This window comes from Equus quagga, unplaced genomic scaffold (assembly GCF_021613505.1).
Source record: "Equus quagga isolate Etosha38 unplaced genomic scaffold, UCLA_HA_Equagga_1.0 HiC_scaffold_41_RagTag, whole genome shotgun sequence".
Taxonomy (NCBI): domain Eukaryota; kingdom Metazoa; phylum Chordata; class Mammalia; order Perissodactyla; family Equidae; genus Equus; species Equus quagga.
The window spans coordinates 64742-75466 of NW_025793725.1; the positions used below are offsets into that span (position 1 = coordinate 64742).

The following is a 10725-nucleotide window of genomic DNA, read 5'->3' on the forward strand; positions in this document are numbered from 1 at the left end:
AACAAGACAAGGATGCCCTCTATCACCACTCTTATTCAACATAGTACTGGAGGTCCTGGCCAGAGCAATCAGGCAAGAAAAAGGAATAAAAGGAATCCAAATAGGGACGGAAGAAGTGAAACTCTCGCTGTTTGCAGACGACATGATCTTATATATAGAAAACCCCAAGGAATCCATAGGAAAACTTTTAGAAGTAATCAACAACTACAGCAAAGTTGCAGGGTATAAATCAATTTGCATAAATCAGTAGCATTTCTATACTCCAGTAATGAACCAACAGAAAAAGAACTCAGGAATACAATACCACTCACAATCGCAACAAAAAGAACAAAATACCTCCAGGTAAATTTAACTAAGGAAGTGAAGGACCTATATAATGAAAATTACAAGGCCTTTCTGAGAGAATTGGATGACGACATAAAGAGATGGAAAGACATTCCATGTACATGGATTGGAAGAATAAACATAGTTAAAATGTCCGTTCTACCTGAAGCAATCTACAGATTCAATGCCATCCCAATCAGAATCCCAATGACATTCTTTACAGAAATAGAACAGAGAATCCTAAAATTCATATGGGGCAACAAAAGACCCCGAATTGCTAAAGCAATCCTGAGAAAAAAGAACAAAACGGGAGGCATCACAATCCCTGACTTCAAAACATACTACAAAGCTACAGTAATCAAAACAGCATGGTACTGGTACAAAAACAGGTGCACAGATCAATGGAACAGAATTGAAAGCCCAGAAATAAAACCACACATCTGTGGACAGCTTATCTTTGACAAAGGAGCTGAGGGCATACAATGGAGAGAAGAAAGTCTTTTCAACAAATGGTGCTGGGAAAACTGGAAAGCCACATGTAAAAGAATGAAAACGACCATTCTTTTTCACCATTCACCAAAATAAACTGAAAATGGATCAAAGACCTAAAGGTGAGACCTGAAACCATAAGCCTTCTGGAAGAAAACGTAGGTAGTACACTCTTTGACATCAGTATTAAAAGGATCTTTTCGGACACCACACCTTCTCAGAGAGGGGAAACAATAGAAAGAATAAACAAATGGGACTTCATCAGACTGAAGAGCTTCTTCAAGGCAAATGAAAACAGGATTCAAACAAAAAAACAACCCACTAACTGGGAAAAAATACTTGCAAGTCATCTATCTGACAAAGGCTTAATATTCATAATATATAAAGAACTCTCACAACTCAACAACAAAAAATCAAACAACCCAATCAAAAAATGGGCTGGAGACATGAACAGACATTTCTCTAAATAAGATACACGGATGGCCAATAGGCACATGAAAAGATGCTCATCATCGCTGATCATCAGGGAAATGCAAATCAAAACTACACTAAGATATCACCTTACACCCATTAGAATGACAAAAATATCTAAAACTAATAGTAACAAATGATGGAGAGGTTGCGGAGAAAAAGGAACCCTTATACACTGCTGGTGAGAATGCAAACTGGTGCAGCCACTATGGAAAACAGTATGGAGATTCCTCAAAAAATTAAAAATAGAACTACCATATGATCCAGCCATCCCACTACTGGGTATTTATCCAAAGAGCTTGAAGTCAGCAATCCCAAAAGTCCTGTGCACCCCAATGTTTATTGCAGCATTATTTACAATAGCCAAGACGTGGAAGCAACCTAAGTGCCCATCAACAGACGAATGGATAAAGAAGATGTGGTACATATATACAACAGAATACTACTCAGCTGCAAAACAGAACAAAATCATTCCATTTGCAATAACATGGATGGACCTTGAGAGAATTATGTTAAGTGAAATAAGCTAGCTAGGGAAGGATAATCTGTGTATGACTCCACTCATATGAGGAATTTAAAATTATGGACTAAGAACAGATTAGTGGCTACCAGGGGAAAGGTGGGGTGTGGGGTGGGCACAAAGGGTGAAGTGGTACACCTACAACACGAATGACAAACATTAATGTACAAGTGAAATTTCACAAGATTGTAACCTATCATTAACTCAATAAAAAAAAATGCACTTCCTGGAAATTAAAAAAAAAAAAAAAAGTTAGCCTTAGAGTAAATTACAGCCAGCATTTTGACACCCACCCCCTTAGGGTCATTCTTTTTGTGTCGATCACAGTGCAATAAACAAACTTCCTTTGGGGTACTGCCCATAACAGAACATGATGCCACAGCTGACCACTTCCCATGGAGTGAACCTCCCACTGACTCCTATGAACACAGGCACATTGAACCCCAAAGGCTTCTCCCCTTTAAAAACACAACAAGCTCAGTATTTTTCTGTTATAAAAGTTAATACACTACTGGCACAGCGGTTAAGTTCACATGTTCAGCTTCGGTGGCCCAAGGTTCGCTAGTTCAGACCCCTGGTGTGGAGCTATGCACCACTTGTCAAGCCATGCTTAGAGTCCCACATATAAAGTAGAGGAAGATGGGCACAGATGTTAGCTCAGGGCCAGTCTTCCTCAGCAAAAAGAGGAGGACTGGCAACAGATGTTATCTCAGGGCTAATCTGCCTCAAAAAAAAAAACGTTAATATACTACTGAACCATACACTTAAAAACGGCTGAGAGGCTGTCCCGGTGGTGCAGTTGTTAAGTTTGCATGTTCCGCTTCAGCAGCCCGGGGTTCGCCAGTTCGGATCCTGGGTGCAGACATGGCACCGCTTGGCAAGCCCTGTTGTGGCAAGCGTCCCATATATAAAGTAGAGGAAGATGGGCAGGCATGTTAGCTCAGGGCCAGTCTTCCTCAAAAAAAAAAAAAAAAAAAGGTTAAGACAGTAAATTTTGTGTTATGTGTATTTTACCACAATTAAAAATGAAAATTTTTTTTAAAATGGGACACACAATTCTCTAACTGCTTTCGTGTGTTCCCCTTAACTGGACTCCGTGGGGCATCTCTCCATGTCAGTAAAGGCTGACATCATTCTTAACGGCAGCACTCTACAGTAGGGAGGGTCCGTAACCCATTTCAGTAACTTCCCTCTGCTGAGCATCTAGGATCCCAGAAATGAAATCTGGGTCCAAGATAAGTCTTTTGAAACATGTTGCCAAACTACTCACCAGAAAAGCTGTCAGATTCGTAGTCTAATCAGCATTAGAACAAGTTAAGTGCTTATTTCTCACAGTCTCATCCGCAACGGGCACTGCTCTTCTATTAGATCTCTGTCAACTTGACAATAAAACCTAGTGTCTCACTTTTAAACTTGTAGGTCCTAGTTAAACTCTTTTTATATGCTTGTTTCCTATATGTACTTCTCACTGTCCCTTTCATCCAACTGCCTACTGGGGTATAAATTCCTTTCTTTACATCAGCTACTGCTAAACCAGCTTTGTTACTATACACCTGCTTTTTGGACCCTAGAAGACCTGACTTTGACCAACATTTCATTTTAACTAGTTAGATGCAGCTGGTGAACATATTCTTGCATCCTGTTCTGTCCCCCAACACACGTCAACAGCTCTGTCTAGTTTGTTTGCTATTGCCTCCCTAGGGCTGGGTGGCTATTTTATGAATGAGTACTTTAGTGTCAGCATCCTCATGAGATCTTCCAGTGATGCCCATCCAGATGCACTTCAAGTCAACTTGATTCAACAAACCCAAACCCCTCTTTGTCACTTGTGCACCAGGCACTACACTAAGCAGGCTCTGGTAAGACAGAGTTCATAGACAGCATTCACTAAGCTGGTGCTTACCCCACAGAAGAGATGGTCAGTAAGCCAATGAGCAGCCCAGTGTTTGGGGGCTCTGGCAGAGACAATACGGGAGATAGAAGAAGAGAAGAACCCCAGTCAGCCTGGGGGCTGGGTGATGATACCCAGAGATGGTCTATAACTCCTGTCTTACCTCTGCAGATCAAGCTTCCCTTACCATCAGTGGCCTAAGTCTAACTGAATTCTGTGAGAACACACATCCTGGGTGCCCTAGGAGGGTTGACAAGGTGACCACAAGGGAATAATTATACAATGTAACAGCACCTCTCATGTCCCATCCTCCCCAAACGTCTCAAAAACTGCCATTCTGAGTTTATATTTTTCTGATTTACAAGGAGGACAGCCTATACCACTTACAAACAAGGTTGTTAAATTAACATGGTAAAGAATGAAAGTTTTCCTTCCTCATTCGGAATCTCCTCCTTGGATTTTGTTTTGGTTGAAAAACTAAAGTGCTTTGGGGCTACGTCTTCAAGTCTGTACTAAAAATTGAAGCAAGTGCTTGAGTATATTTATTTTTAAAAATTTACAGCCAACCTTGGAAAGACTGCATCAATTCTGCTAAAAAGGACATGCCACTTTTACGGTGGAGAGGACATAACACTTTACTGTGAATTACCCGACTACAAAATGCAAGGTGAAGAATTACTACCATATGAAAATAACAAGTCACAATCACCTTTCTGGTGTCCAGGGGTACTGCTCTAGTTCCCGTGTCTAAAAGCATCCAGTGCCTGATTCTGCTTTCTCTCCTCTTCGAATCATCCCAAGTCCTATCGGCAACCTAATTTCTAGGAACAGGCAGCTTGCCCCCCTTAGGCCTCAGCACGGCACTAGAAACACCTGATTGCAGACTTCCAAGTTTACATGCAGTCACACTATCTTAGCACAAAAACCAAAAGGCAAGAGCCTGCCACCTGGTGTAAACAATAGGCAATGACATTTCACTGCATTTGGAACATGAGCACAGTTTTCTCTCTGTCAAGAGAATAATCTACGTAGTGCCAAAGGAAAGATATGAGTATGCAAAGTTCATTTAAAGTCAACAATTAGTAATAATATAAGAATGAATCTTTTAAGTTTTGGATGCTGTATTCATCCTTGGCCAGGAGATATAATTCTATATGCATGCACGCACACACACACTTCACTCCTGACCAAGAGAGATAATTCTACATGATTACATGCACATGTGTGCATACACCACACACACACACACATACACTGAACTTAAGCCCAAATCAGTGCTGCCAGAAATGATAAAGGTAAGACACCAGAAGTAACATTTTGCTGTTCTACTCACTTCTGTGTGTCTTGGTAAACACAGCACGACACACAAGTCTTACCTTTTAACTACCAGCTTCAAGGTCTTACAGGACCCCTTCACCAGCCAGATAGCTTCCTGTCTAAACCCTGAGAGACCAGTGTCATTGATGCCAACGATCTCGTCTCCAGCCAGTAACTTGTCCACCTCCGCAGCTTTACTTCCTTCTTCAATCTGCAACATAGAAGCATGTCCCATGAGCCTCCGGAATGAGCAAAGTATAGTCCCCAGAATTCGGCCAGGAATACAACATGCCCACGACACATGCCACCCACAGGTTCTATGACTGGCCTCTGGATTACCCAAGAGTAAAAGGACCCATCTGGGCCCCAGAGGCTGCCCTGATTCCCACGTGAGGGACAGGAGTGTACCCCTCAACCCTGCTCTGCCTCTGCCAGGACTGGGCTCCAATCCTCCAAGGGAATGAAAAAGTGCATGGGATGCTCAGGAACACACGCAACCAAAAACAGTGGATACGAAGATATCGACTTATTTTCCTGTATCTAAACGATAATGACGGATCATTTTTATTTCACTGATTATTTCTCATACTTTAACCCCATACCTCATTAGACTATTTTTGTAACAGCTTTACTGAGATATAACTCAAATACCACACAATACACCAATTTAAATGCACAAAAGAATGGCTTCTCAGTATCTTCACAGAGTTGTACAACCATTACCACCACTGGTTTTAGATAATTTCCCTAACCCCAGAAGAAACCTGTGCCCATTAGTAGTCCCTTCCTGATCCTCCCAGCCCCGGGCAACCACAAATCTACTTTGTCTCCATGATTCGCCTATTCTTGACATTTCACGTAAGTAGAATGAGAGATTGTGTGGCCTTTCGGGTCTGGCTTCTTTTACTTAGCATGTTTTCAAAGTTCATCCATGTTGTGGTATATGTCAGTTCTACATTCCTTTTAATGACTGAATAATATCCCACTGTATGGATAGACCACATTTTATTTATCCATTCATCAGTTGATGGATATTTGAGTTGTTTTTACTGTTTGGCTATTATGCTGCTACTAATCCTGGTGTACAAGTTTCTGGGTGCGCCTGTGTCTTCATTGCTCTTGGGTATATACCTAGGAGTGGAATTGTTGGATCACATGGTAACTAAGGTGAATATTTTGAGGAACTGCCAGACTATTTTCTAAAGCAGCTGCACCATTTTACATGCCACCATCTGTGTATGAGGGTTCCAATTTCTCCACAGCTTTGCTAACACTTGTGATTATCTAATTTCTTTAATTATCATCCTCATTAAATTATTATACCATGCTGTGTATATTAAGATATTTACTACTCGGTGATAAACACATATGTATGTGTGTATCAACTGACTCCTTAAAAGCTTGAATAATATCCATTTTATAACTTTTATCCTGAGAAATCTTGATCTTTAAATCCTCACCCTAGTTTTTCCTATATAGCAACAAGGCAACACAGCATCAATGAGTCCAGTCTGTCTTCTGTACTAATGCTTGGCAAACCATGGTCCATGAGCAAAACCCAGCCAGCTATATTTCTTTTTTTTTTTCCTGGTAAATAAAATTTTACTGGAATACAACAATACCCACTTGTTTACACAATACTACGGGACAGAATTGAGTAGTTTGGGCTACAAAACCAAAAATATTTACTACTTGGCTTATTACAAAAGAGTTTGCCAACTTCTGCTTTACTCCAAAAAGTCATTAATTGTCTTTACAAACTGCTAGGAAAACTAGTGGAAAAAAATGGTTACAAGCATATGGGGGTACAGTTTGATCCTCAACTGCACACCACGGCTACCCAAAGAATTGTGTCCAAAGTCTGCAGAAAGCAGTCAGTTTTCCCTCTGGTAGGCAAAAAGCTAGGTCCTAAGCAAGTTACAGTACCTCTGTTCTAAAACCGCAAGATAGTTTCCTAAAATCTCCAGCTAGATCTGAGGGTAGCTGAACTCTTAAGTTAATAAAGCAATTATTCATTGCAAGTCAACACCATAAACAAAACTAAACCACCGCTCCTAACAAATATGAAGCAATTCGTTCAGTTAACAACTGATTCCAAAAGTCTAGACAATTTTATACCAACATCATAATAGACTATAAGTAATTTTCCAAATGCCAAACATGACACACTCACCCATGTATATCCAAGGTGTAGGTGACTCATGGTGAAGAGCTTAGGTTTTGATATGTCCTGTATGAGAGGCCAGGGGCCATCCAGGTGCAGGGTTCTGTGGGCAGATGGCTGTGGGAGGAGGGTGCCCAGGGAAAGGTGGCCTACACATGGAGTGACCAGCAGCAGAGAGTATTTAAAGATTGGAGGAGGTGAGGAGACTGAAGGAGGCAACCTATACAGAACAAAGACCCATGGACAGATGACCACAGAGGGCAGAACCCTGGGCCCTCAACATTCAGGGATCTGGTGGAGGAAGGATTGGATGAAGGGATAGGAGAGAGGAGAAAGAGCAAGTGAGTGACACAGAAACCAACATAACCAAGAGTGCACAGCTAATGAGGAAGGGGTGACCCTTGTGGTATGAGCAAAGTCCCAAGGCAAGACCCACGAATGCTCCAGCTGGATCACTCGGGAGCACTACTAGAGCCAGCAGCTCCACAGTGGGTGGGGTGGAGAGCAGCACCCATCCCCTAAACGAGGACTGCAGACTCTCAGGCAGGTGGCAGTCATTCAAAGAGGGCCTAGACTGTTTTCGTGTCCTCCCACCCCACGATGGCACTGGGTGTATCATTTTTGAAGGTAAAATCAAGAATATAGAAAGTCAGGAGTGATGTCACTGTCACAGTGGAGTGAGCTTGCCCGGGACTCTCTCCCCTCCAACATACAACAAAAAGGAGCAACCATATTCCAACAGAAAATATCCTAATAGCACAAAAAACCTCAGAGAGTCATGGCAGCCACATGACAGAGGGTGGAGAGGCTGAAGCACCACTCAGAGGAGCTGGAATGGGGTAAGAGAGAACTTCACTCCCTCCCCTAAAGACTGGGATCACTGCCTCAGGAGGCTCCATGAGGGAAGGAGTAGGGGAGGGGTCATGAGTCTACAGGATCACCCAGGACTCCCTAGGGCCCTTGCAGCCTAGAGGGAAGCCTTCAAATGGGGCAAAAGATTTCACATAGGGTGACCTCATCGAGCCAAGACCGCAGGAGACAAGATAGCGAAAGCTGATAAGGAAACCAGGTGTGTGCACAAAACAAAACACACAGAGGCCCACCCCACCCCCTCCAACCCACGCTGTGCCATCTCAGGTGAAAGTGGAGGGCTCAGAATACGTGCATCTTGACCCCCATCTAGTAGCAATAGGCTGTAACTGCAACCGAATAATATGACAATGGGGAAAACCCGTAGTTCCAGCATCAATCAGTTCATCAAAACTCCAGACCAGAGGGAAAAGAATAAATACCCAGAATTATGTCCTGAGGACTCAGAAATAAGTAAACTTAATGACAATGAATTCACAATAGCTAGTGTCAAAAAACTCAATGAGGTAAAAGAGAATATAGAGAAACAACTCAACCAGTTCAGGAGATAGTTCACAAAGGAGATTGAAACGATAGAGAAGAATCAATCAGAAATATTACAGATGAAAGACACAATGGAAAAGATAAAACAATACGAATTCCCTGAATGCCCAAGTGGGAACCATAGAGGAGCAAATCAGTATAATCAAAGATAGATATGTTGAACAGCTCCAGACAGAAGAAGAGAGAGAATTAAGACTACAAAGGAATGAAGAAAATTTCTGAGAAATAGCCAACTCAATGAGGAAATGCAATATAAGAATTATTGCTATACCTGAGGGCGATGAAAAGGAAGAGGGAGCAGAAAGCAAGCTCAAAGGAAGAATAGCAGAGAACTTCCCAAATCTAGGGAATGAGAGGGAAACGTGTGTGGAGGAAGCTTTCAGATCTCCTAGATCTGTCAATGTAAAAAGACCTACTGCAAGGCATATAGCAGTAAACTGGCAAAAATGAATGACAAAGAAAGAATACTCAGGGCAGCAAGGCAGAAGAAAATAACCTGCAAAGGAAGCTCTATCAGACTTTCAACAGATTTCTCTGCAGAAACTTTACAAGTTCGGAGCGAATGGAATGACATATTCAAAACTCTAAAAGATGAAAATCTTCAGCAAAGAATACTCTATCCAGCAAAAATATCCATCAGATATGAGGGAGAAATTAAATCTTTCCCAGACAAACAAAAGCTAAGGGACTTCATAGCCACGGGACCACCCCTACAAGAAATCCTCAAGAAGGTCCTCACACCTGAAAAAAGAAAAAAAGGGAAGAAAGGGGTCATGAGAAACAAAGTAAGGAGACCAATAGATACAATCAGAATAGGATAGCAAATATTCAACATAGCATTAGGATAAAGGGAAGGAAAACACCAAAAACAAAGACAGTCTTGTCACTTTAACCACAAACTCACAACACAAGTTGGAATAAGAGATGAAAATAATGTCTTAGGAGGGGAGGAGGAAAGCGACTGAATCTGTTTAGACTAAGGAAATAAGAGGCCATCAGAAAATGGGCTATGCTATGCACGAGATTCTGAACACAAACTTCAGCGTAGCCACTAAACTAAAAAGCAGAATAGAGACACAAAAAATAAATAAAGAAAAAACTAAAAAACACAGCATAAGAAACTGCAGAAATTAATGGGTAGAACAAAACACATAAGATGAGAAACAAAGGAAATGCAGGAAAACCAGAAAGCAAGTGACAGAATGATGGCACTAAGCCCTCATACATCAGTAATCACCCTCAATGGTAAACACATTGAACTCTCCAATAAAAAGTCACAGAGTGGCAAGATGGATTAAAGAACAAGATCCAACAATTTGCTGCCTCCAAGAAACACATCTCTGCTCCAATGACAAATACAGGCTCAGAGTGAAGGGGTGGAAGATGATACTCCAAGCTAATGGCAAACAAAAGAAAGCAAGTGTCACAATACTTATATCAGACAAAGTAGATTCCAAGATAAGGGAGGTAAAGAGAGACAAAGAGGGGAAATATATGATGATCAATGGGACACTACATCAAGAAGAAATAACACTTAGAAATATTTCTGCACCCAACACAGGAGCACCAAAGGTCATGAAGCAACTATTAACAAACCTAAAAGAAGACATAAAACATAACACAATAATAGTAGGGGACCTCAACACTCCACTCACAACATTGGACAGATCATCCAGACAGAGAATCAACAACAGAGGGGAATTAAATGAGAAGATAAAACAGTTGGACTTAATATATAGAACACTCCATCTAAAAACAGCAGAATACACATTCTTCTCAAGTGCACACTGCACATTCTCAAGGATAGACCATATGTTGGGAAAAAAGGAGAGCCTCTAGGAATTTAAAAAAAATTGAAATAATAACAAGCATCTTCTCCGATCATAATGCTATAAAACTAGAAATTAATTACAAGAAAAAAAGCTGAGAAAGGGACAAAGATGTGGAGACTAAACAATATGTTATTGAACAAGCAATGGGTCATTGAAGAAATTAAAGAAGAAATAAAAAAATATTTGGAGACAAATGAAAATGATAACATGGCATACAACAAATATGGGATACAGCAAAAGCTGTATTAAGATGAAAATTCATTGCAATACAGGCACACCTTAACAAACAAGAAAAATCCTAAAT

At 41.0% G+C, this 10725-nt stretch overlaps 1 protein-coding gene across 1 annotated transcript in view; it reads right to left on the bottom strand.

Moving 5' to 3' along the window:
• The window catches only part of LOC124232269 (protein Shroom2-like), a gene marked incomplete at its 3' end in the record, with an annotated part of 67510 nt that extends 62167 nt beyond the window's left edge, over positions 1 to 5343 (bottom strand). Inside the window, 1 exon segment of the mRNA XM_046649235.1 lies at positions 5072 to 5343. Coding sequence (XP_046505191.1) covers positions 5072 to 5247 — 176 coding nt within the window.
• Between the last annotated feature and the right edge of the window lie 5382 nt (positions 5344 to 10725).